Genomic DNA, 26,773 nt, shown 5'->3' on the forward strand with positions numbered 1-26,773 from the left:
AAAACAAATACATATCTCAACAAGAACAAAAGAAGACATGGAAACTCTACTCTGTTCACAAAAACCCCCTCTCCACGCACCACAAATTCCTCCAACATCTGAACCAAACACCAGTCCAATTCTCAACCCAACAGCCAAACAAACACCAACCCATGATCCGAAATCATGGAAACTACAAGCCAATGCCAAAGGCTTCGCAGGAAGATCGCCGGCGAAAGGAAGACCCAAAAAACCAGAAACAACAGTCAGACACAGAACCAGCGAAGACGATGACGAGATTCCAAAAGAGGTTTTTTATAGGATTATAAAAAGAATTCTAGTCTCTGTGGGCGTTCCGATGGCTCTTGGTCTTCTGTCGCTGCAGATTTTTGGTGTAATTATAGAGCAGAAGCTGTGGGATGTACCGAGATGGGTTCCTATCTTGGCGACTTTGTTGACTTTTGGGTCGTCCACTATTGGGCTTGCTTATGGGGCCTTGTCTGCAAGCTTGGATCCAGAGAAGAAAGGTTCAGTTCTTGGGCTTGAAGAAGCCCAACAAAACTGGGCCGAGATGTGGAGAGACGATGAAGAGCGCAAGAAGCGATGAATTTATTCCCATATTTGATATTTAGCATCTTAAGAATATTGTTTAGGTTGAATTGTGTTCAGGACTTGAGGCACTTATATCTTATATATGGCACTACTATTTTATTTTTTAAGACAAACTCATCCAAGTTATGGTCATATTGGATCCCGTCTTATGTGAAAAACTTTGAACACGTGAGTCCCTTCATCTCATAAGCACAAGGTCGTAATTACAGGGTCTTTGATGCATGGAGGTGGCTCCAAATAAATTTGTTGAACGTGAGAGTTAAACAGAGGACCTCTTGTTTTTTGCAATGTTAATCTCATCAATTTTGCCATCCAACCAAATTCCTTGGAGTCTATATGTTAAACATATGAAGATCGCCGACCCATTTACTAGTTCAAAATTATGGTTTTGAGTCGATAACACTTGACACTAGTTTTTCTTATGGGTTTCTTGCCACCAATAGTTGGGGCGAAATACGGATTGTCAATGTATGTACATCCAACGAAGGTATTGAGCTCACCTACACATGCTTTATTTCATAAAATGATCTCGTCTCCTCCCACTCGAACCATAATCTCTTAGAGGTAAGAAAATGAATATTCAAGTACTCAACACCAATCCCAAAATATCTAGCAATACAACTCATCATTTAGGATGACAAGTGATGGTCGCCCAATATTTATAAAGTTTCAAATTTTGTCTAGCCAATCTCAACTCTAGTTTTTATTTTCTTTCACTCTTTGGGTCATATAAATGACGAATTCGAACGTGTTTGTTGAAAGTGTCATGTGCAATGACCAAACCTCTCATGCACAAGCCTCTCTAGTTGTTTTCTTTCACTTATTCGGCCATATGAGTGGGTACTCGAAACTCGAAAGTGTTTGTTGGAAATGTCATGTGCAAGGACCAAACTTCTCTTGCACAAAAGCCATTTTTATGGCTAACATGGACAAATCTTTCACTTCGCAATACCAAATATCAGAACAAAAATGCACCAATAAATATCGAGAAAGAGAGCAAACATACGATGAACACTCGCACGTGGCACGGAAATATGAAAAAACATCAAAGAAAAAAAGGCTGAAATGCCAAAGATCACAATATCTTTCTTCCCAACTTATGACGTCGAAAAGTATCTTCGGTTCCGAGAGCATCATCGATGGTAGGGTCAAAGTCAAGATCGTCTTCATCATTCCGAAGGCTGATATGCACAAGTAATTAAGCACGTAAGCTATGGGGGCTCCGAGAGTGTGCTTGAGGGCCATCTCCGACGCTCAGTAAACAATCAAAAAGGGAGAGTGATCTCGGTCAGAGCTCTCTTCTCTCAATTTGCTATGAATTGTGCTAGAATTCATCTGGAGCTTAGGAATGAACTCAGTGCTTATAGTGTTTACATGAGGCAGGAGTCCCCTTTTATAATAGTTTCAAGATGTCGGTTATGGGGAGATCATGGATCTCTTTGCATTGAATGTTGAGATCATGGGTTAGTGGACCCAGTATTTACTCCATTAATAACTGATCTCTTTATGAACCCATGAACATGAGCGTGCTCTTCATACTAAGCATAGGTGCTCGATTGGGATTCCAAGGAAGCATCTTGGTCTTGCCGAGGTGCTCTTCTCCTCTCCCTTTGTATGCTCTTAGAAGCTCTTGGTCCTCTTGTAGAGCATGTGTGCTCTTCGGGATGAGAGCATGTGTGCTCTTATGATGGTCCTCTTGTCACATGTCAAGACACGTGTCATGTTTTCATTGCAGGTTATTTTGGGTATCATCACCAACTATTCAAGAAGTTGAGATGAACGCACATGATCTATGTAAATTACGGATCCTATATGATTTATATGAAATCATATGTATCAATCTCAATATTTGAAATAGTTAGGACACAAATATTGAGATTTGTAAGATTTGTTGAAAAAATGCCTAACATGAGATGGCAGACGGAACACTCGCACGTGGTAAGTAAAGGTAGAAAAGAATATCAAAGAAAAAAGGCCAGCAGCATGAGATGGGCCAGATGGCCATTCGAACATTTCAAAAGTCCGTGGGTCCCAATTTAAATATCTTTCTCTTCACACGTGGTTTGTACAATTTGTGACGCGTGGTCTCATGATTTGCCATCAACAAATCATCAGATCACGATCTCCGGTACATACGCCACGTGTCCATCCAGTGAAAATGAGGTCTATCCCCGCTTGTCTCTTTCCCTTCTTCTTCACCGACTCACCGCCGCCCAACGACCTAAGAGTTTTACGTCTAACTAGGATGAAGATTAGATGTTTCTCGGACCATGATAAAAAACCAATTCAAATTTAAATTCAATGGTTGGGATTTAATAACCAAACAATTGAAACAAATTGTGTGCCCTTTAGAACACCGAAACCGTTACAAAGTTATATGTTGGCAAGATTCAACAAGGAAATTATAGCAATATTTATAACATGGTTAATGAATTTGATTCTCGTTAGCTTACTAAGACATAACATAAGAGGTGAATCAATGAATTTATATAACCAATTTATCATTATTATTATTTTATGATGACAACTATCCAAAACATGGTTACATTAAACCCATTTTACATGATAAATTAGGGACACGTGAATCTTCCGTCCTACAAACATCAGGCAATTATAGTTCTGTCATATGTGGGTTAATAAGTTCTTTTTTTTGTACATGTTTTCTATTATTAGAAAGAGATATTCCATTTGCTAAAAAAAAATTCTCATGCCTTTTGAATATGGGGGAAGAGAACGGGGAGACTCGAACTCAAAACCTATATGAAATACCACACATGAGTGTCATATGAGCTACTCGTGATTCTCTCTTGTGCTTAATCTTTAAACTTCTCAATTAATTAATTTATCAAACGAGAATGGATATGATGGGAAACTTAGATATCATACACGTGGCGGATTTTGATTCGATGTCAATCGTGAAGATATAAAACCTACCGCACCATATAACACGGGAGACCCTTTAATCCTTTATAACCATGTCCACCGTGTACCGTTCGGCAGTTGCAACAGCAGCACTAGCATCTCTCTCCGTTACTTCAAAGCTAAAAGCCCACCAATACAGCAGCAGCACATAAATGGTCTCAAAAAACCAGAACCCGCCAGAGGGTTTCTACTTGGATTCCGCAGGGATTGCGCTACCCGGACTTGGACCCTTCTCTACGTCCTCTAATGCAGCTTCCACAACCTCCCCGTCGGAGGATCCGAGCAAGAAGATCCGAAAGCCCTACACCATCACCAAGTCCAGGGAGAGCTGGACCGAACCAGAGCACGACAAGTTCCTTGAAGCCCTTCAGCTGTAAATTCAATTGCTATTAATTCTCAATTTCGTGGTTATTGTAATTCTGTTTAAATTTAGGGTTTCGCTCCTATTAATGTAGATAGGTTGTGTATATGAATAAATGACATGCGTAGGTAGTTGAGGTTTTTTGGATGCGGAGACATTTATTATGCATACGTATTGGGGAAGATGGATTCCATGATATAGAAGCACACACCTGTGCTGGTATTGCTCCATGGAGTTTTAATTTATGAATTGATTTTATTGTTGTTCAAACGTAAAAGCAAAAATTCAAGAAAACAGACCAGTTTAGGCTATTATGTTTTCCATTTATGTATTATACCAAAAACAATGTGTTTTGACTCATAATATTTAATTTCTTATTGAATCTGAATTTGTTATGGAAAACGGTTCTGGCAGCACATTTGGAGGAACTGTTAATTTTTATTTTTACTTTTGACAATTCCTTCTCTAGTATTAACATACCAAAATGAATTTTGGTACTCTTTATGTTTGAGTGATAATATACAGGCATGCATTGTAGTACTCCCTGTGAGCAAAAGAGGATAGAATGCACAGTGGACCGAAACTGGATTGATCCACATTGATTGAATTTCATTGATATTTTTGTTTTATAAGAATTGTAGTGAGACAAAGTTCATCAATTATATCAATCTGAAGGGAGTGCTTAAATGTATTCACACTGCTCTTTTTCGCCCTTGGTCCATGATTATGTTAATCTTTATCTTATTCTTGTAGCTTTGACCGGGACTGGAAAAAGATTGAAGCGTTTGTTGGCTCGAAGACAGTTATCCAGGTAATATATAGAATTCCTTTATGTATTGACAGATACTGAAGTGCACAGATTGTCGTTCCTCATTTTTTAGGGGTTATTTTTTAAAGCTTTTTCCTTGAACCTTATTTTCTGCCATTTTTTATTATATTTCTGGTTTCTCTTCCTTGGGTGCCTCTCATTGTTTTTTTCTTCACAAGGCACATTCACTTGCACAATCACACATGGTCATGTGGATGTGAAGATGTTAGCAAGTTCTATACTATGGGTCTCTTGGTGCTTTTTATGTTCCTTTTTTTTTCCCCCACTTTCAGGCTGATAGGCAAACATATGGCCTAGTGGTAGAGTTGCAGTGATGCAACTTAGAGGTCACACGTTCAATTCCTGAAAACAACCACTCCACATATTATGTGGAGGTATGGCCTACCTGCATTATTTTTGTCCCTGACCCCGCCTACTATGGGATCCCCGAGAGTTGTTTATCTTTGTCAGGCTGACAAGTTGGTGTATGACATAATGACTCTGATGTTCCGATTGTTTTTAAAATTTGAATTGAATGATCATGCCAGATTATGCTCATTTTCATGTTCTTGTAGGCACTTCGTGACCTATAATGATGAAGACATCCATAGCTGCATCTTCTTAACAACCCAGCTAAAACCTGCTATGTTGTTTTCCTAAATATGACAGGAGTTTATTATTTTATGAAAATGATTAGTAGCATGCTAGTTTTTTCCACTCATGAAATCATGCAAAATCATTCATATTTATGCTCTCCATCTTGTCACAAAGTCGAGTCATCGGCTCATCGCACATGTGAACTATTTCAAGATTATATGTTTACTGCCAATCAGATGAATCCATAGTCTTCAGCTTATTTTACTGAGGCACTCGTTCCACACTTTCCCATTCAAAAAGTGAACTATTTCTTTGTGAATATGATTGATTGACTGAAATTATAATAATTATTACTATAATTTGAAATTTTACTTGATGGACTTGTTACGCAGATACGTAGTCATGCACAAAAGTATTTTTTAAAGGCGCAGAAGAATGGAACAGGTGAACATCTACCTCCACCTCGTCCTAAAAGAAAAGCTGCTCATCCATATCCACAGAAGGCTTCAAAAATTGGTGAGGATTAATATCTTGTCTACATCTATGTTTTGACAGAAGATATTAAACACTTGCAACTTTATATAACCCCATGTAACATGTTGAATTTTGCAGCTCCAGTGCTTCCCCAAGTGTCTGGGTCCATTCAATCATCATCTGCTTTACTTGAACCTGGACATATTCTTAGGCCTGATTCCTCATCAATGCCGCTCAACCCGATAAATAGTGCTTCTGCATCTTCTTGGACTAACAATGTGCAGATAGTTTGTTTATCACATGCGACAAAAGGTTTGTGAATACACTTTGGATTCTAACATCTGCTGATTCCAAGATGATTGTTATTGTCAATGACATGCTTGGCAAGTTTAACTCTGATTTCCTTGCCATCTGTGTTTTTCCAGGGCCTGTGGTTACTAATAACAGTTGCAGTAGCCCTGAGAGTACTCCCAGAACACGAGCAATAGTTGAAACTACTGAGCAAAAGAATCATGCCAACCCCATGAGAGGTGAAGCTCTCTTATGTGATTGATTTACACCTTTAGGCTTTCTCACCAAGAAGAGTAATGATATGAAAATGGTTTTCTTATGTCAATACTAGCATGAAACTGTTTTTAATTTTTAGTTTATGTTGAGTCGTGACACAAATATGAACTTGGGTTTAGATTTAGTTCATTCAATTGTGACCTGTCTGTACATTTCATTTGTATAGGGGGTAGGGGTGGTGAAAATTTAACTCTTGTCTTGAAATACAGCAGCGTTCTGGTCACGCTGATCATCAATGAGCTATTGTGCTCTGTCATGGTAGAATTTTATATGTTAACTCTACAAAAAATTGACAATGGCATGAGTTTTTTGGCATTAAGATCCAGCTATTCTTTGCTGGATATTCTGAATGACTTTTGGAAGCCTTCATACTAGAGGCTTCAAAGACTTCTTTCTCATGCAATTCACCCAAATTAGCGACACTTATTTGGTTGTCCCACAATATCTGGCTTCAAGGGTTGTCACAAATGGGTATAGTTGCACCCTACTGCTATCATGTGATATTAATCTTCATACATTTAGTCAAGAAGCTTAGATAGCTATCACAGGGTGGAGTTGTTTTACATGTATGGAAATTTTTTATCTTTCCTAATGTCTTTGTACATCTCGTTTCACAGTTTGAGCCCTGTTTAATGTAATCATAGTATGTTTATATGCCTGGAAATATTTTTCCCTCTGGAATGCCTGCGTATATTTTGCTCTCAGTTTGAGACTAGTTTGAAATTATTTAAGGCATTGTATGGAGAAACCTAGAACCATTTCTTTTTGCGTGTGGTGTTGAGTTGGATATTATCCTGTAGTTTATCTACTCTCATAGCAGCTTTTTTTCTTTGTCCTGTTTGATGCAGTTCTGCCCGACTTTGTTCAAGTATACAGTTTCATTGGCAGTGTCTTTGATCCAAATACCACTGGCCATTTGCAGAAACTTAAAAAGATGGATCCGATTGATGTTGAAACAGTACGTGCTCGACAAACGGAATTCACTTTCCTTGTTTTTTTATGTAATGTCGTAGACATATTTTGTCACATTATGCATATAAGCGTTGGTATATATGTGGTTGCATGTTATGACATTTGAACATACACTCGTTCATACATCTTAATCGCTTCTGTCCAGGTGCTACTCCTGATGAGAAATCTCTCAATCAATTTGACTAGCCCTGATTTTGAGGATCATGTAAGTGCTCTTTTCACAAAACACTTCTTTTGTTCCTAAAATTAAGAATCATAATGAGCTTTCATGCATATGTTCATCTTGTTTTATGCTGATGCAGAAAAGGTTGCTGTTGTCCTATGAGATTGAAGCAGAGACGCCAGGTCATGTTGGTGCAAACAATACCCTTGCAAATAACCAAGCCAAAACTGTTGCTTAGTTTGGGTAGGAAGCGATATCAAAATTATCAAATGATTTTGCTCACATTTATTTCTCATATTTTTCACTTGATAGTCCGAGCATTCTTTTTTGTACTCTGTATGATGACTCTAATTACGTAAAGTGGCAGGTTGAAGTGCACTGTTCAATGACTCCAATCTCATAACATGCCAGGTCAAGAGGTTGCAATTTGATAAGCCTTGGTTCCGGTGCCATTAAATCTGTTAGCTATTCACCATGGTGAGTTTTGTTTGTATGCCCACGGTGAAGCCGTCAGCTGCGTAGTGTCGCTCCTTTTCACCATTTGTTGGTTGTGTATATATCAGCTGTGTAGTTCTCCTGTATAGTGCCTGCTTAATATCTATCCAGTTTTGAGTGTTTATTGGTTTAGCTGTAGGTTAGGTGATCTATTTTTTTTTTCCCATAAAAGGTTATGTGAGAGATATAGTTTGTAGTGGTGTATGCCAGCGAAAAATCATGTCTGCTAACTTGTAGGTCAATGCCCAAGAGACGTTCGGGCATGCTGTATTTTGTGTGTTCTGTCACTAGGATGTGTAGGCTATATTACTGCAAGAAATGGTAAACGTTAGTTTAGATTCAACTTAAATAGTATGTGGTTTCCAATTCCCTTGGCATCAGTCGCGTCAATTTTCTGTGCTACAAATGCCCTGTTAAATCAGTGACAATTTCCAAGTCAAACTGAACCGGAGCCTCCGTCTGAATATGTTCCTTCCAATTTATCAGATATCCGCTGAAGGGACCTCTGAAATCTGAATACAATACTTGTTGCAGGAACTTTTCTCGTCAAAGATAGCTGCTTCAGGTTTAACTGTCAAATAACTACCAAATTAACATACGTCCAGACGAAAAGTTGTCACTAGAAGGAAGTTGGCAGGATATCAACAAAAACTAGGAGGAATTTTAAAACGGTCCCATGTAGCAATGTGTGCCAGACTGAGCTGAATCTTCGCATTGGCATAGTGGTTCACTCACTAGAAGAAAAAATAAATTATGAGATGCTGAGGCCAAGGAAATCACTTGAGTGAAAAGAAAAAGTAACTTTTCCTTGCGCAAGATCTAGATATTTTTATATATGAATCTACTAATTCATGAAATTGTAGTTCTTGAACTGCATATCAACTATATGTGCAACGTAACTATCTGTCCAAAGCAAACTCTCTAAAAAGCACGAAAAAAAAAACTCATCAATGTCACCGAAAAGAGTTCAGCTTCATGAAAAGATGATTCCATCTGGCCCAGACATCAGTAGCAATACAAACTGTCTATAGTAAGAATCAGCGCTTGAAGTTAACCTGGTTGCCAAATATTTCCTTACCACCTTTTACCGGCGTCCTCTGCTCTCTTCTTACTCCCTTCTCATATAGGCCGCTGCAGGCAGATTGGTTACTACCTATTCCAAATCTATGATCTGAAAGCACCACAAATAATAACGTGTAACACATTATTTGTCTAAAATTTTTCAAACGCTAAATCACAGAACAAAAACACAAGTATGGGCAGGGATTCAGTCAACTTTTGGAAGATGGAAGTTTCTTGAACAGAAGTTCGTGCTATTTACATACCTAGATTTTGCATTTCAAAACCATGATAGATCGGATGCTGGTAATTCATGGGATGGCCTTTCTGTAGTTGGTGCAGGTCTTCTGCATGATATGGCATTTGATGTACTAGATGATGAGGCAATGCAAAATTTGACATTCCACCCACTTGGTTTGGAGGAGGATAGTTGCGTGGAACAGGCATCAGCTCTAAAGGTGAATGAATTCTTTGATGGTCGAACAATGTTGGCTCAACATGAGGATGCTGGAAAGGATAAGGACACACATTTGAAGGAGAACAACGGTAAGGTGGGGGCTCATAAGGATCAGTCCTGAAACCCAAGGGCTCAACCATAGAACTCAGACGAGCTCTTTGAGACTTTGAATGGTGAAAGAATTCCCAGTCTTCACTTGCCCGAGAGTGAAGAGGCTGTAAGTGAGATAGCTGTGGTTGCAGATTGTGATAAGAAGTTTCCATTCCCACTCTATCAGACATACTAAAACGAGATGTAGGGCCTTCCCTATTTGGTCGAGTATATCTTTCATCACTGCGAGAAACAAAAGAAGCAGCTAGTTTCTGAGCGACGTCACCTGGAGTATTTGAGGCGAGCAAATCAGCTTTATTTGAAATCCCATCAGGCATGGATATTGAGTCCTCCGGAAAAATCCAGTCATCAACTGTAATCAGGCTGTCCTCATCAGGCAAACAAAGATCATCAAAAGAATTGGCTTTCCCATCAGAACCATTTGTAGGATATACTGCTTTCATTGGAATATCATTACCAGTACATTGATCCCCCTTACTCGTACTTAAACCAGATTTGTTAGCACAGATTGGAATCTCAAAACCTATATGATTGATTCCAATGGATCCATCTATTGTTAATGAAATGGCATCCCTGTTAACAGAATGTAGACCCCCAATAGGCTCTAAGGCGTCATTTTTGGTCATTCTGCCCATGTATACTTCTTGGCCGGTTTCCAGTTCAATTGACAACAACTCCTTAGACAAACCTGCTCCCAATGTCCCATACTGGGTGAACATCTTTTTGGAAATTTCAGTGTTCAGTGTGTTCAAGTGTTTGCCATCATCACCAGCTTCATAAAGATAAACCCCATCGGGAGACCCCATGCTTAAAATTGAAGATGTTTCTGAATCTGATAGGCTTTTCCCCTTATCTAGCAAAGAATTGAGGCACTGAGATACTCCATGACTACTTGAAGAATTTGTTTGATTGTCCTCCATATCACAGGTACTCCAGCCTTGCTCTCCCCGACGAGTATAATAGTCTTTCTTGCCGTCTGACGAAATTGATTGCTCTAAGTCATTACAAGTAAGGACTCCTGGAGTCACAGTTGATTCCTTGTAAGTATACAGTTTGTTGGAGTTTTCATCTGCAGCACGGGAAGTAAATGCCATAAGCTTGTTCAGAAGTTCATCTCTACCAGAAGAAAAACTTTTGGAGTTGGCTTCATAATGAGACGCAACATGCATTTCAGACACACCTTTCAAGTGTCCAGATGAGATGCTACCAGCAGTCTTTATCACTAGAGGAATATGAAAAATAAAGATTTTAGGGTTTCTCCCAATAATTTAATTAAACAGTATTAGAAAGCTGATATTCGTGAAAAAAAATTTCCAGTGAAGGGGTGAGAAATAAAAACCATGACAGCCAATATTCAAAAGTGTACCATCTTTAAGAGACTGATGATTGAGGTTGGAGGAAGCTAACACGGAGCTCCTGGTGAGATCATCTTTAACATGACAAAGCTGGTGAGATTAAAAGCTAAGGATGTCAAGTAACATGTAGAAAACTAAAAATTGCTTTCAAGAAGATGAATAGTGGACAAGCTATTCTGACAATAATTGGTCACAGATCCAGTTCAAGATTTAAATTTAGACAATAATTCATTGTCGGAGCAAGAAGGGGGAAACAACTCTTACTCTTATGAAGCTGAGACATATAGAAATGCAAGCAACTAACAGAAAAACAGAACTCTATCAGGCGCGCAAAAAAATCAAGGTCTAACCACTTGTTATGTCTCATCACAAAAGGTTGACTGTTGGATTAGAACGTGGAAGATCAGATAAAGACTTATATGATTGGAAACTTCATACCATAAATTCCAACAAAATATACCTCTGGCAATGGGGAAGCAGCTAGGGGTTTTGTTGCAGAATTCTCTTCAAGGGATATTCTTTCAAAAGCAGGGGTTACCAGCTGTGTGGCTGAAGAAGGTTTTGAGGAAGAGGAATGCCAGGTAGAAGCTTTGTATTTTTTGGAAATTTCTGGGTCTGAATTTTCTTTCTGCTGACCTAAATTTTGCTTCTCTTGAATAGCCTTTTGCTGTTCCCTCCTTATCAACTCAAAAGAATCTGAGGATAGCAATTCAGTTATGTCATAAAGTCATAATACACCATTAACACAGAACCACAGCAAGGCTGCATGCATCAAGGAGAACTTACCTCTTCTCCTTCGTTCATCTTCTGCTCTCTCTGGACTCAGATAGTAGGACGAACAGAATGTTTCATCATTATGCAAGTCATTGCTCTGTCTCTTAGAGTGGAGTTTTGCCTGTAAGTATAGACAATGTTCAACCGTCTGTCCTAGATACTTATTATTTATTCATTTTTCTTAATCATCCAACCATAAAGAACAATTAATATCATCGCCAGTAATAGGGATATTTATGCTGCTGTTGAACAACCAACTATATATAGACCAAAATTCTGTTTTATTACCAGACCTTAGATATGTGGGGCGGACAATATGGTGCAGAACTTTTGAGAAGATGATAGCTATTTTCTTGAATCTGTGGAGCAAGAGTCCCGGCTACATGCTCATATACCCTTTGAAGAGCAAAACTTCCCAACAATCCAGGTCCTGGATTTTGCCAAGAAGGTTGAGATCGGTTGCAATTAAGTCCGCCAAAATCTGCATAATGACAAGTATGGCTCAATTTGTCATAAAATTCAGTGCACTTTCAAACTTTATGGGAGCTATCTACAAGGCTACAATCCCATACCAAATACATTACATTCATAAAGTAGTTAAACAACAATAAAAAATAAAAGTTAAACAACAATATACTCCATATAAAGTAGGTAAAAATGCCGTGGTCCAATTCTATAATTCTTCTCCCTTATAAACTGTCAATGAATCATGCATACGCAAATATTTTACTAAGCATTTGGGTGCAGCTTCTACTCTCAACCTGGGAAAACACAATGTCTAATTCAAAACACAAAGAAGGCTCCCGCAAAAAAAGATCACGAACAAGTGAAAGGAACCTCCTCGTAATTTCAGTTAGAAGTGGCTAAGTGGCTTTATTATCTCGACTCTTCTGAAGAATCTCATTACATCTTATCCACTGTGAAAATGAAGGCATATGATGTTAGCCTTAGAAAGAACAACGATGATCTACAAAAATCCTCTTGGATACTCAGCTTATTGTGAGCCCAAAAGATATGATTCAATAGTAGCTCCATATAAAGTAGAAGACATTTTTTTTTTCCATGAGATCCAAATACAGAAAATATTGCTATTGTGGTGGTTGTATCAGTACCACTTGCTATCTAATCCCCTTCACCAAGGGATGGTTTTGAGACTGCTTTCTTTCGATAGAGGAACCACCACAGGTCATTAACAGCGCACAAAAACATCTTGCAATAGAACAATATATGATTACAGAAAGGCTCAATTATTCAATGAGGACAGGATAAAACAACCTAGACAGGCTTCATACCTGAACTTCGATAGGATTGTGATAAACCACCCAAGCCATTCCCTTCACTGTTTCAGGTTCACAAAATATGATCAATAAGAGCAATATGATTCAAAATGCAAAAAACAAGAAAAAATGCAACTTAACAGAGACGTATTTCAAGAGATTACACCTAGAGGAATCATCTTACCCAAAAACCGATGAGTCAAACTCATTTGGCAACCTTTTGCATGGATCCAACTCAGCCAAGGATAGAAGGAAATCTCTCGTATAGGATAATTTTGATTCTCTGTTTATCAGAAAAGCATTTCATCAGGAAAAAAACAACATCACAGTGTCTTTTGGCGTTTATGAAACAGTAACGCCCTGTTTCTGTTTGGTTGCTTACAGAGTTTATAAACAAAACCACATACATAGGGAAAAGGAAACCCGAACTTGGCTCTTCTGTTTGACATCTTTAGAAATCAAAAGCTTCCAACAATCTCGTAAAATTTACGATTTCTATTATCTTATTTTCTTTGATTTTCTCATCAACCACTCAGGTCGTTTGAATGAAACTTTTCCATTTTTAATCGTCGAAATAAACATAGAATCACCAGCTAAATGAAAAAAAAGAAAAGAAAAAGAATAACCATATTTTACGCAGTATAGAGTTTGATTTACTTATAATTTTCTGAAGTATCATCCTCCGACTTCGACTTTGCCAGCGAACACAGATCGTCTCTTCCTGAGTTCATTTTCTAAGTCAGAAAACAACTCCATACCAACAAATCAGTTTCCATGTATGCGACCGTCTGCTTAGGTCAAGAAGTCCTAAACATCGAAATACTAAGCTCTCTCAGAAACCAAGTTCTCAATCAGCAAGCAAAAGGCACATTCTCAGTCCTCCTGTGTGCATTCGAAAACCCTAACGAACTAACTTTCCTTTTAACAGTGACACTGAAATCTCGCGAGCAAGTAGCTTTAGCTCGCACTTACACTCAACAGGAAAACAAGCAGAAATAAAAAGGGAAACAGGTTATCTACATGAGAGGTTTTGATTCTTTCTACGGAAATTTTCTCGAGAAAGTCCGAGAGAAAGCTGTACGGATTAAATGTGCAAAATGCGTGTTTGGAATCATAGAGAACGTAAGGAAGACGAGTTGTTGAAACTCTGCGCATACGGTTACGATGATGACCACCTACAGCTACAGAAGACAGTGGAGCAGGGCAGTCTTTCGAAAATCCGCTTTTCATTCTCTTTTTTGGTACGGTAATAATAATCCAGTGCGGACAGGTGCAATTTCGATAAATCTGCTTCTGAACTAGTCCGCCAAACCAACCCGTTCATTATTTAATTGAGTTAGAGAACAAACTAGGCTTTTTTCCCACTTATTTTACAATTTTTTAATAATTAAAATTAGTTTTTAAAAAAATCAATTTTGAACATTGATATGTTCACAAACACTTCAGTAATAATTTAGTTGTTAATCTCTCTATCAAATTAGGGGTGAAACTAATTAGATTTTTTTTCCTGTGATTTTTTGACATGAATTTAACCAACCGATCAATTGGGTATTCGATCGATTCTTTAAATAAATATGTATATTTATTTTTTGAAAATAACCAATCGATCATTCATTTATTGGTAATTTTTGTACAGTCTTAGACCAAACCGTATGAATTCTAAAAGTCTTGAACATATTCTCACTCAAAGTAATACTTTTATTGTCACACGTTGAACTTTGACCCACCCAATTTATCCCATCTTTAGGTTGTAAACTTTTATACTCACGGATTTGACGGTTTTAGTTTAAACTCATATCGAATGTGTCAAAAACAAATTTGTACAATGGCATTCTCGATTAAAAAAAAATTGTTATGTTGACTCATTGCTTTGAAAGTTTGCACTCATTCATTAACTTAAGCAAGTTTGTTTACAAATCATGAGTTCTTAATGAACTTATTTAGTAAATGTGAAAACCAACATAAACACAAACGAACAAATAAAAGAGTTTACAAAAAATTCGTAAAATCAATTAGTCTACTTATTTTGTCCAAAAAGTTTTGTAATTTTTATTTGTTCGAATAATTTGTCCAGAATTTTTATGGGCCGTGAGAAGTCGGGAGCCCAGTCAATCGCAAGCAGGGAAAGAAGTCCATTCAAGCGGCTCAAAAATAAAATCCAATCAATGAACAGCCTGGGCTTGTTTTGTATAATCCTGGCCCATGAAGATCCATATATCAACATTCGTTCATCTAGGGTTTCAAGGCCTACAGTCAAAAGGAGAGCTTCCATACGTCTCTGCGAGCGGGCGCAGCTATCCTTAGGCCGTTCATAGTTCTTGAATCTCAACAATGGTACCTATTGTCACTTCTATATACATGTATACATTTTGATAAGTACAGATTACTAACTATCTTCTTGAATCTGTAAATTTGTTACCAGATTATTCCTGAGAAGAACCGCAGAGAAATCTCGAAGTACCTCTTTCAAGGTTTTAATCTTCTCGCATACTTGTGTTGATTTGCCTTTGATTTTTTTTCTGTTCCAGTAAAAAAAATGAATCTTGCGTGGTTTTAGATTAGATATTCGGAAAATTTAGAAGGGACACCTGAACCTTATGGTTACTGATTTAATTAAACGCTTAGGTTCCTGAATCCTGATGAAGAGAACGCAAACTCTCTGCTTTGTAATTGCGATAAATAAAATGGTTTATTTTGGATTCCTAATCTACCATTGATCTCATATTTAAATCGTTGTGAATGAATGCCACTGAATTGTAGAAAGTATATTTGCCTGCATATTTTGATTTTTCCTGTCCTTTTTTTGGGTTGTGTTTTGTACCGGGACGCTGCGAGGATCTTAAACATGGGAGTTTGATTGCACATCTTGAATTTTTTGTTCTGTTACCAGACATAAGATAACATAACCATCTGTGCTAAGTGAGAAAATTATTGTCACTTTCTTGGCTGCTACAGTTCTTTGTGTGACTTATGAATTTCTTCAAACTTTACAGAGGGAGTATTGTATGCAAAGAAGGATTTCAACCTTCCAAAGCATCCAGAGATTGATGTGCCCAACCTCCAGGTGATTAAGTTGATGCAGAGCTTCAAATCCAAGGAGTATGTTCGTGAGACGTTTGCATGGATGCATTACTATTGGTATCTTACGAATGATGGGATTGAGTTTTTGAGGACTTACCTCAATCTTCCATCAGAAATCGTGCCGGCCACTTTGAAGAAGGCTGCAAAACCTGTTGGTCGCCCCATGGGAGGACCTCCTGGTGATAGGCCACGGTAGTAAAACCTTTTTAAGATATTAATGACTTATTTTGTAAGGTGGTATTATTTTTATGTACTAATTTTCCGCTTGTTTGGGGTTGTGTTTAATACATGTTTGATAATTTGAGTTTCCAGTGGCCCACCTCGCTTTGAGGGAGACCGTCCAAGGTTTGGTGACCGTGATGGGTATCGTGGAGGCCCTAGGGGAGGTGATCTTGGTGGTGAAAAGGAAGGAGCGCCAGCTGACTACCAACCTGCATTCAGGGTAATGTCACTAAAATAGGATGTATAAATGGATGGAATTGCAGTTTTTCCACTAGGAGTATCGATTTCATGATGGATGTTATTTCGTTAGTGTGAAATAACTTTTGGGTTATAATTCAGGAAACCCCCATATGCCAACACTCGAAAATTTGAAATAGCTTTGTGTTCAGGAAAAGCACCTTGATTATGCACTTTGTATCATAGGCCTCCATAATTATTTACTGGTATAGCCTTGAGTGAGTGTGCATTAATTAGGCCTGTTATTTAGCAGTGGTCAGACAACCCTGAGATTGTTCCACTGGTTGATTGCTCATAAATCATAATGCTGTTTGCCTACTAATTCCATCCGACATTTGTGTATAAGCAGTTAACTATTAGTATCACTCTCCAATTATGATTTGCATGTCATTAGGATTGTCCACCTTGATTATGCACTTCGTATCATAGGCTTTCTAATTCATTTGGAGTAGCCTTCAGCGAGGGTGCATAAATGAAAGCTGTTTATTCAGCAGTGGCCAGACAACCACGAGATGAATCCACTGGTTAACAGCTTTTGATGCCGTTTGCCTACTAAATTCTTCTTACATTTGTTTTTCAATGATGCTACTGTGTTTGGGTTACCCATATTGAAGGAATTCATTGAGTACAGCAATTTTCAAGTGTTCTTAGTTTAGTTTTAATCATTATCTTATTAACCGTCACGATACAATCAAACACAAGAGCTGTTTAGTTCCTCTTGTGTGTGAGGTGTACTATTTCAATTTGTCCTAGTTCACTCTGTTTCTTATGTGCTTGAGTAGTGTATTTGGTGGGACGATTATTTGTCCTTGATATTGCTTGTACTCTTTCTTCTCTAATTTTCTCTTTCTCAACCACTTATTTCCTAGCTTTTGAATTCTTGCTCGTGTCCTAACTAGATGACTTATGCTCACCATATATTTGTCTTTTGATCTTATAGGGTTCTGGCGGAAGGCCTGGATTCGGTCGTGGTGGTGGGGGTTATGGTGCTGCTCCATCTGGCTCAGGTTTTTAAAGGCTTTTTGTTGGCAATGTTATGATTATAGTTTCTGCCATTTTTGGCGCTTTAGAATACTAGCAAAAACTGTTTGATTGTCTTGTTGGAGTTCCTTTTGCATTATACACTATGTAGACTCCATTTTAACGGGTTTACGTTTTTTGTTGAGGTTTTATTTGTATTGTTGATCTGGTGTTATCTACTCTGGAAGCAAGTTCTGGCAATTTTTTCTTCGTAATAGCGACATTTTCTAGAAAAATCCATTAATATGTTTCTATCCATACCTCGTACACGAGACTCCTACATTGCAAACATCAAGTTGGTCGACCTCCATCTTGCTCTCCTCGGCACCATCATCTTCCGGATCATGGAGGAACTGATGTGAGCGGTGAGCCCAGATGCGTTCCTGGGATGGGGTGAAATGGGTTGCCGTCCAGGGCACCTAAATCTCTAGGCCCCCATAATTTTTTAAAAATACAAGTGCTATGGTAGCTCCAGCTTATTTAAGAGCATGTATAATGGGACACTTGAAATCTATTTTTGAAGTGTTGGATGTGAATTTTATGGAAAATTTAGAGTGCTAGGGCTCTACAATTAATGAAAATGAACATTTGAAAACACATGTGACAATATTTTTTTGAAAATGACATTTGTTTTATAGGTTGTTGTAGAAAATGACACTTGAAATATGGAGTATATATATAGTGGATGAATAATGAAGATAGATGATGAAAAGGAAGAGAGAGGTGATTGAGAAAATGAGTATAAAGTGTTGGAAAGTATGAAGTGTTAATGAATAGTGTATATTGTGAGATTTATTCACTCAATTAAATTATGTCATCCAGGAGAGAGGAAAAGAGAGGGAATAAGTTTGAAGTGTTTCATATTGTTTTTGCCATGAGAGTCGCTCTAAGTAACATGCGACATTTTTTAAAAGAGGAAGATTTTTTAGAGTTCGTTAAGGACAGACTCAGTAACACACGACTAATGTGAGCATGAGGAGGTCATCGTGACCTCCAAGCACAGTGACTGGTATTCGTTGTCAAGCAAGTGGGCCGCATGTGTGCTGTAAAATTACCAATCTACGGGCCTTAAAGTCCCAAAGCATTAATTGGGCTAAGGAGTGGGCCTTATGGGCCATAGTCTATTGTGTTGTCAAGCTTTACCCTAATGTGATCAACTGCTGCAGAGTTTCCGTTTTGCCCTTGGAGTTGTTTATCACTCCACTCACCGTATTGAGAGGAGTTGGAAGCCAACTTGAGATCTGGACCGTTCTACGTGTACGGCCAAAAGGGGAACAAACCTAATCGGACAGTCATCAATACCTTGGCCAACTAGGTCCCACGCCATGTAATTGAGATTTCTCACGAAATGTTGCCAAGTGTCACCAAACTAAGCAGTGACGAGGAAAGAACTTTTCCAAAGGAAAAGTCAGAGATTCTCGATTTACCCTTGATCCAACAACCACAGCCCATCATCTGCCACGTTTCTATAAATCATTTCCGTCCTCTCTACTCTCGTGTGATCAGTTATTTTTATCTCCGTCTTCCTTTTCTCCCACTTCCTCTCTCTGCTTCCTCTAGATCTGAACTGTTCGTCGCAGGTGGTGTTTCTCTCTGTACAGCTTCGTCGGATAAAGAGCATAGGATCGAGGCGCTCTTATGCCTTCTACCATTCGGGCTAGGTTTGTTTTTGATATTTTGTTTTGTTTTGTTTTCTCCTATTAAAGTTCTCATCGTTATCGTGAATATGGGGGTTTTCTGGCATGTAATTGGGTTTTAGCTTGATGGGTATTTGGATCTAGTGCTGATTTTTTAGTTCAGATGATTAATTATTTATGAGTACATGGTAACCGTGTGTGGGTCGCGTAGATCTAATGGTGAGAGTAATGGTTGTACGTTATCGAGTTGAATTGGAATTTTCGGTATAGAAAGAGAACGGATTTAGTTGTGGGAATTCTGTTCTTTACCATGTTCTGTTCGGGATCCTTAATACTTTGTATTTTTCCATTAGTTTTTTATTGAAGACGAGTAGATGGTATGTTCATGTATATCTGTGTTTGATATCAGTGCTTTTGTGCAAGAAGATGAGGGGTAAACTGAAAAAAAAGAGGGAATTAATAAAAAATAACACAACTTCTATAGTATGATAGTAGGGTGTAGCTTTCAACTGGATTGAATGGCAAAACATAATTCTTGTAAAGAATTGTCATAGGGAATTAAGACTTGGTGATGCCAACAACAAAGAATCAAGTTTACAAGGGAAACCCTAGATCACAAACCTATACAAGAGTATATATCTAAAAACCCCAATCGACTCCTTATTGACTCGACTACACTGGGTTGAGAGCATGGCTCGATCTCTAGCTCACGGAGAGGCCTTGGATCTACACGCTCCTTGAGTTCACAAAGACACAAGGATTCATCTTTGAGTGAGATATATTGAATGGATGTGTGAGACTTCAAGGTGGTTCCAAAACCCTAGCTCTAAAGGAGGCTCTCTTGAGAAATTCCAAATGAAAAGTCCAAAATGAGGTTTTTGGAAGCTGCAGATTTTATATGAGGTCCTGACCCGTGCACCCTGGAAGGGTGCAATAGACAGAGTGAGTCTGTCTACGCACTGTTTAAGGGGCACCAGGGGACACTACCAAAGAGGCAGCAGGCAGAATCTTTGAAATACTCCAACACTGATCCTACCAACAAGAACACTTGCAAACTAGGGTATTTTGCATATGAAAATTAAGTACATAATGTTCTCATGCAATTCCTCAATTACAAATGCATTTTCAGTTGGAATTTTGAAATCTCAGTTGTTTTATCTGTAAACCTCATATGTCTTCATTTCAGCTGCATCTGAGAAACCTTATGATCTTTAGAAATGTAGTCTTAGTGCATGTCTACAACTGCTCATCCTTTTTCGTTCATAATTTTCTTACTTAATCTGCTCAATACAGGTCAGATGGGCTTACTGTTTGTGATGAGGATGTGAATCGAATTGAGAGATTCATCCTCATGGATGATACATGTCCTCTATGAAGCTATTTGCTTATTTAATGCATGATTATTTGATAGGAATTCATACTAGATGGAGGTTTATTGTCTGTTTGTTTGGTGTTGTGTTAGCTTTCTGTTTTCCCCCCTTCTTTTGACAATCAATGCCTGTTTAATTTGTCTGGAAATTCACGAATGGCTCACCAACCTCCTTCATTTCTATTCCAGGACAGAAGGCCATGTGATCTGTTCCCAGAGGGGATTTATTAATTCCACACTCTTATCAACCCAGTGTTCCCTTGGTACACAAAATGGATAAATGCAAGGGCTGTGGGAAATTAGGGAGAATGATGCCAAGAGATGAGTCTATGGGTGGTTACCATTTTACTCTTCTGTTGTCGCCTGTTGTTTCTGTTTGGGATTGCATCATTCGTAAAATGAGGTATTCCTACAGACCTGAGTGGGTGTAGTTATTTATTTTATTGGATCATAAAAGTTCTGAACAACGAAATTACGTAGAAATTATTTAGAGTGAAAAAGGAAAAACAGAAAAAAGAAAAAGAGGGAAACACATATAGGAAAATGTATACATTTTAGGGTTATTCTTTAGGATAAGCTGAGCAAACAGGATCTGATATATTTAGATTGGTTGCTTTCATGGATAACGTGGCATGTAATAAGGTGCAACCTGTTGTGAGAAAAGCGAAGAAAAAGCAGGCTAAGGGTGAGTTGGATCATCTTAAACAGGCTGAGAAGAAAAAGAGGCGCTTGGAAAAGGCTCTCGCTACTTCTGCAGCCATCCGATCTGAGTTAGAGAAGAAGAAGCAGAAAAAGATTGAAGAACAGCAGAGGCTTGATGAAGAGGGTGCTGCAATTGCAGAGGCTGTTGCTTTGCATGTCCTACTTGGTGAAGATTCTGATGATCCATGTAAAATTATGCTAAACAGGGAAGAGGGGTTTAACCCTTGGCATTGTGCAGAGAATTTTCACCTCTTTATGGGTGAAAGGAGAGCATATCTTCCTCATCAAGACCATGTAAGTTGTCCACTTGAAGGGTTGGGATGGGTTTCAAATGGTTATGAACATGGATACAAGTTGGGGGACCATGAAAGCGGTGACTGGTCACTCTCATATGCGCCTATTGAAAGAAGTCTCCGTGCACCATATTTTGATGATGCAGGCTGGGATACTGCACAGTTCTCTGCTGGTCTTCTTGCAGCTCAGGCCGTCTCATCTCTTCAGATCGCTGAGGATGCACACGTAGACACTGTTGTGCTTGATGGAATACTGAGAGGATAGACACACATGTTCTGGTTATATTGCCGCGCCTCTTAAAAGAGTCTTGTTCATGGTTTCAAAAACAGTTTGTACATATTTGTGAATGTCTGGTCATTGTAGTTGTGAGATCTGCAGTCTGTTGCATCCGTGTTGAATAATGCTGCACTATGTGCCGTCACAGTTATTTCGTTTCATAGAACTGATTTTTGTTCCTAGTGTTTGAACAACTGCCATGAATTTTTAGACTTCAATGGAGTATTTTTGCAAGTTGCTAGAATCAAGATATTTATTGAACAATGGGGAAAAGAAATTGAAGAACTGCATTCCTGTTTTCTGCTAGAATCTGGATATTTATTGAGCAGTCAATCTATAGTAATATATCCATACAATTGTCCTCCTGCATTTTCTTATGGCTGTATGGAACTATAACCAGGACTCCACTTGATTACTCCCGCCACCTTCATTTTTTTCCTTATCTCATTGACACAATCCCATTCAGCCACTGTGGCATACAAATTCGAAAGCAGTATGTAATCCTCACAACCTCTACGCCCATGTTCAGGAAAATTACCCATTACTCGACTGGCTAGACCCAGATCGCCCTGACTTTGACACCCTCTAAGAAAAATTCTCCATATGATTTCATCTGGTTTAAATGGCACATGCAGAATGTACTCAAATGCCTCATTGATTAACTGAGCTCTACAGAGAAGATCCACCATGCATCCATAGTGCTCCATCCATGGTTTTATGCCGTAATCATTCATCATAGAATCAAAACATTTTTTTCCTTCATCGACCAAACCTGCGTGGCTACAGGCAGATAAAATGTTGAGAAAGACAACACCATCTGGCTTGAAACCTTCTCTTTGCATTTGGCAGAAACGAATTAAAGCTGGCATCCCGTGCCCGTGCAATGCTAGCCCGTGTATAATAGTAGTCCAAGATACCATGGTCTTCTCCATCATCTCATCAAAGATTTGACAAGCTTTGTTGATATTGCCACACTTGGCATGCATATCCATGAGGGCATTTGCCATTGGAATGCAGTTTTTCCCAAACGCCGTCCTCTCCACATACTTGTCAATCCACTCTCCGAGCTCAAAGCTTCCTAACTTTGAGCATGTGGAAACCATACCCAGCAGTGTAATTTCATCTGGTTTTATGTTCCTGGACTCCATCTCTCTGAACAAATCTAATGCCTCACTCAGGTAATTGTTATCACTAAAGCCATTGATCATGGAAGTCCATGAAACCACATTTCTCGCGCCCATCGTTTGAAAAATCACTCGAGCTTTTGACAAAGATTCACATTTTAAATACATGCCAATTAAAGCATTCTGAACAAAGACATCCATATCCAAAGAGTTTCTGATAACAAAACCATGAATCATAGTACCCATTCTCAAGTCCCTCAACGCTGAGCAAGCAGAGAGGATGCTAACCACAGTCATCTCGTTCAGTTTCATATTGTCCTTAACCATTTCATGCGAAATAGCAAGAGCTTGAGAATGATAATCTTGCTGAACATATGCAGCCAAAAGTGAATTCCACATCACTATATCTCTATGAGGCGTTTCGTCGAACACTTGCTGGACACACCTAACTTTATCAAATAAACCATACATGGTGAGCAAGGCAGTTTGGATTATCAACTCAGATACAAAACCCAATTTGTATAGTTGTCCGTGCACCTGTTCTCCTTCGCAGATCTCTGGCACAAGCCCACATGCTTTGACTGCAAACAAGAGCGTATAACTGTCCACCTTCAAACCCATTTTCTTGACACAAGTATAAACCAAAATGGCATTCTTAGGGTCACTTTCCTCTAGGTACCCTTTAATGATCCTGTTCCAAGTGTAAGTATCTAATCCCTCAACTTTCTTAGCAATCAAATGGGCATTTCTGGTTTTACTATGAAGGGAACCTGCAAAAGAAGTAACAAGTTTGCTTGCTGCAGGAGGGTGATGAATGAGGCCGGTGGTGATCATATTGGCATGAACTTGATGCAGTTGGTCTATGTCCATGCATCTTTGGAAGAAAGAATTGATGTCTAGAAGCGGTTGCTGTTTGCATTTGACGATTGGTGTTGCTTGAATTAGCTTTGGCTTGATTTGGTGATGAATGTTTCTGACGACAGAGAGTTTCGAAAGACTACCAAGTCTACCACGCGAAGGAATGGGAGGCATAGGCACCGGGACACATCGATAAATGCATTAGCAGTCTGCTTCCCCCTCTACATAGGTTTGTAAGTAGTCAGTAATAATTGTCTGCTTTGGCAAGTTTTCAAAACGAGTGAACTCTAAGAGCAATTTCAGTGGTAAACCAAATATCAAGCACTTTAAAATCATTCTCTGTCTTCTTCTCTATCCTGAGTGGCATAATTTAATTGGATGAATGGGTCCCATAATATATATTATTCATCAACACTTTATACTTTCTAACACTTCAAACTCATTTCTCTATTTTCTCTCTCTTTCTTTCCATCATCTCTCTCTTACTTTTCATCACCTCTATCTTCATTTTCATCACCTCTCTCTTCCTTTTCATCATCTCTTCACTATTCATCAACTATATCCATACTTCATATTTCAAGTGTCATTTTCCATAACAACCTATAAAACAAGTGTCATTATCAAGAAAGTGTGTTTTCAAGTGTTCATTTTCATCCATTGTAGAACTCTAGCACTCTAAATTTTCCATAAAGTTCACTTTTGGACACTTGAAAACTAAGTGTCCATTGGACATGCTCTAAGGCTATTTGAATTGAGTAGCGGGCCCACTGTAACAATTTTTTTCTTCTTTAAAAATTTTTTACGAATGTGTTTGCTCGGATTTATAAGTCAAACAAAAATTAGATTAAACATAAAAATAGATATAAAAATTCTAGACCATTAAATATAAACACGAAATATTCCATGTATCTCTTATCATAAATTTAATTTTTGCTTGAGACAAAAAATATACTCTTTAGACACATAAACCCGATAAAAACACATTCATCATTTTTTAACTATACTATTTTTATTACAGCGGAATCCACTATAAAAAAATGATGTGCATCTTGTTATGCATGGGTCTGGTGAAGGTATTCACGATGCTCATGGTGAAATGGGTCAACTGGTTGCAGTTTCTGGGGAAGGAAGATATTCCGGTGGATCCATTTATCGAGAACCACCGCTGTCACATGGATCTCAATCTGTGTTTCGTGCAACGCATCAGAGTGAGTTAGCGGTGATGGGACAGCAGATTAGGGGAATGGTAAACTCTGTAAGGCAGAGTTTGGATACTGGAGCAACTGAGCATTTAATGCCATCTCTGACAACTGATGGGGCTCTTGTGAGTTACTGTATGCGACAGATGAGAAAAGAAAATCATCATTTGTTCGATATCAACCAGACTAATTTATTTCCATCAACAATAGTTAGAGAGGAAGTTAGGGGCAAAATGGAGATTCAGTCAGTGTTTACTACTTATCAGAGTGAGCAAAGTGGGCCTACGAGTGGTGGGCTAAGTGGTGATGATATCTTACATGGGGTGTGTGAAGATGATTGGCCAAGTATGATTGCAGGTGGGCCTAGTCAAGTGGGTCATAAATATAACGTGAAAGCTGTGAAGTTAATTGGGCCAAGGAAAGAGGAGAAAAGGGCACTTCAAAGGGCTAGTGTAAGATTTGGTCCATATAATACTGTCATTCCAAAAGAAAGGAAAATTTCTTCGGGAATTTTACATCAGTTGGATGGTAGTGATGGTGGGGGAGTGGCTGAGGTCGATGGAGAGGATATTGAGCTTTGTGATGGTCCAAATAAGAGCGGGGCGGCGCCCCTTGGTTGTTTATGAAGATTATAGCGTGGAATTGCCGGGGCGCAGCTCGGCCCGCGGCTTTCACTTCCATCAGAGCTTATTGCAGGAGGTATCGGCCTTCTGTTCTGTTTTTATCAGAGACTATGGTTCCTAGTAACTCGTTCAGTACAAATCTAAACCTATTGGGTTTCTCTTCTTTTGTTTCTGTGGATCCGATTGGTAGGCAGGGAGGTTTGTGTTTGGCTTGGAAATCTGAAGTTGTTTTTGAGCCTTTGTTAGTTGATAAGAATTTTGTTACTGGGGTGGTTAAATCCCATCCAGTTTCTCAGCCCTGGCTTGTGGTTTTTGTTTATGGGCCTCATCGTCCCCAAGAGCAGTCTCAATTATGGTCGCGCATTCAGGATTCTCTTGATGGGTTTTCTGGTCCTTCTCTGGTGCTTGGGGATTTCAATGCTATTTTATGCTCTGATGATAAATGGGGGGGTTCTCGTTTTTGCCTAAGCAGGTTTGCGCATTTTCGGTCTTTTGTTGACAATTCTGGTCTGGTGGATTTGGGCTTTGTAGGGAAGCCGTTTACTTGGTGCAATAAAAGAAGGGGTGATGACAATATTCAGGAGAGATTGGATAGGGCCTTTGCTAATCTGGATTGGTATACTTTTTTTCATGATTATGAAGTCTTACATGTTCCTTCTACTTCGTCTGATCATCTTCCTATTTTAGTAAATACTTCAAAGTCTACTTCTGATGTTCGTAGATCGTTTACGTTCCAAAGTTTTTGGGTTAGGGCAGAGGGTAGCCATCAGATTGTTGCTTCGGCTTGGCATGCTTTTGTATATGGCTCTGCTGCGTTTCGTCTGTGCAGGAAAATCAGTCTAGTGAAGCAAGCTTTGCAGCGCTGGAATGTTATTGATTTTGGTATTATTCAGGAGCAAATTAATATTATTCATGCTGAGTTAGCTTCCGCGCAGTCAGGGTTGCAGTCTGCGGAAAGCCGTTTGGAGGAAAATCGTCTTCAAGCTGATTTAAATGAGCAATTGCGTAGGCAGGAATTACTTTGGCGGCAGAAAACTAGGGAGGACTGGCTCGTTTCGAAGGATTTAAATACAAAGTTTTTTTATGTTTCTGCTTTAATCCAGCGGAAAAAAAATGCTATTTCCCAGATGCAGGATGAAAATGGGAGT

The 26,773-nt window shown here is 38.7% G+C and overlaps 6 protein-coding genes and 1 non-coding gene across 10 annotated transcripts; 5 read left to right on the plus strand and 2 right to left on the minus strand.

The window, feature by feature from the left end:
* The first annotated feature begins 5 nt into the window (after positions 1-5).
* LOC120003868 (uncharacterized protein PAM68-like) lies at positions 6-704 on the plus strand. The gene has a single exon (XM_038853010.1). It carries the CDS (start codon positions 38-40, stop codon positions 584-586), a length of 549 nt encoding a protein of 182 aa, XP_038708938.1. The 5' UTR covers positions 6-37; the 3' UTR covers positions 587-704.
* A 2,874-nt stretch (positions 705-3,578) lies between these two features.
* LOC120004498 (protein REVEILLE 6-like) lies at positions 3,579-8,299 on the plus strand. Of its 2 annotated transcripts, none has more exons than XM_038853856.1 (9): positions 3,579-3,886; positions 4,628-4,685; positions 5,672-5,795; positions 5,892-6,065; positions 6,179-6,283; positions 7,169-7,278; positions 7,438-7,497; positions 7,595-7,698; positions 7,817-8,299. In XM_038853856.1, exons 1-8 carry the CDS (start codon positions 3,666-3,668, stop codon positions 7,691-7,693), a joined length of 951 nt encoding a protein of 316 aa, XP_038709784.1. In that variant the 5' UTR covers positions 3,579-3,665; the 3' UTR covers positions 7,694-7,698; positions 7,817-8,299. The 2 variants fall into 2 exon arrangements, with proteins under 2 accessions (XP_038709784.1, XP_038709783.1); XM_038853855.1 differs by having other exon boundaries at positions 3,580-3,886; positions 7,823-8,299.
* Positions 8,300-8,735: 436 nt separating this feature from the next.
* Positions 8,736-14,177, minus strand: LOC120004496. Of its 2 annotated transcripts, XM_038853854.1 has the most exons (10): positions 13,641-14,177; positions 13,168-13,266; positions 12,999-13,045; positions 12,000-12,187; positions 11,719-11,827; positions 11,393-11,628; positions 10,944-11,022; positions 10,758-10,799; positions 9,276-10,646; positions 8,736-9,121 (listed from the first exon to the last, which is right to left on the minus strand). In XM_038853854.1, exons 1-10 carry the CDS (start codon positions 13,712-13,714, stop codon positions 8,988-8,990), a joined length of 2,379 nt encoding a protein of 792 aa, XP_038709782.1. In that variant the 5' UTR covers positions 13,715-14,177; the 3' UTR covers positions 8,736-8,987. The 2 variants fall into 2 exon arrangements, with proteins under 2 accessions (XP_038709782.1, XP_038709781.1); XM_038853853.1 differs by having other exon boundaries at positions 9,276-10,799.
* A 1,028-nt stretch (positions 14,178-15,205) lies between these two features.
* Positions 15,206-17,744, plus strand: LOC120003357 (40S ribosomal protein S10-1-like). Its single transcript, XM_038852311.1, has 5 exons — positions 15,206-15,317; positions 15,406-15,454; positions 15,977-16,256; positions 16,377-16,506; positions 17,464-17,744. Exons 1-5 carry the CDS (start codon positions 15,315-15,317, stop codon positions 17,536-17,538), a joined length of 537 nt encoding a protein of 178 aa, XP_038708239.1. The 5' UTR covers positions 15,206-15,314; the 3' UTR covers positions 17,539-17,744.
* Positions 16,935-17,094, plus strand: LOC120004651. The gene has a single exon (XR_005469580.1). It is a non-coding gene; the product is annotated as a small nucleolar RNA snoR143 (small nucleolar RNA).
* Positions 17,745-19,027: 1,283 nt separating the features above from the next.
* Positions 19,028-22,015, plus strand: LOC120004029. 2 transcript variants are annotated; one of them, XM_038853239.1, is made up of 2 exons: positions 19,028-19,204; positions 20,739-22,015. In XM_038853239.1, exon 2 carries the CDS (start codon positions 21,168-21,170, stop codon positions 21,807-21,809), a length of 642 nt encoding a protein of 213 aa, XP_038709167.1. In that variant the 5' UTR covers positions 19,028-19,204; positions 20,739-21,167; the 3' UTR covers positions 21,810-22,015. The 2 variants fall into 2 exon arrangements, with proteins under 2 accessions (XP_038709167.1, XP_038709168.1); XM_038853240.1 differs by having other exon boundaries at positions 20,744-22,015.
* A 180-nt stretch (positions 22,016-22,195) lies between these two features.
* LOC120004166 (pentatricopeptide repeat-containing protein At1g08070, chloroplastic-like) lies at positions 22,196-23,779 on the minus strand. The gene has a single exon (XM_038853432.1). The coding sequence runs from the start codon at positions 23,777-23,779 to the stop codon at positions 22,196-22,198; it is 1,584 nt and encodes a 527-aa protein (XP_038709360.1).
* Positions 23,780-26,773: the final 2,994 nt, after the last annotated feature.

This window comes from Tripterygium wilfordii, chromosome 8 (assembly GCF_013401445.1).
Source record: "Tripterygium wilfordii isolate XIE 37 chromosome 8, ASM1340144v1, whole genome shotgun sequence".
NCBI classification, from domain to species: Eukaryota; Viridiplantae; Streptophyta; class Magnoliopsida; order Celastrales; family Celastraceae; genus Tripterygium; species Tripterygium wilfordii.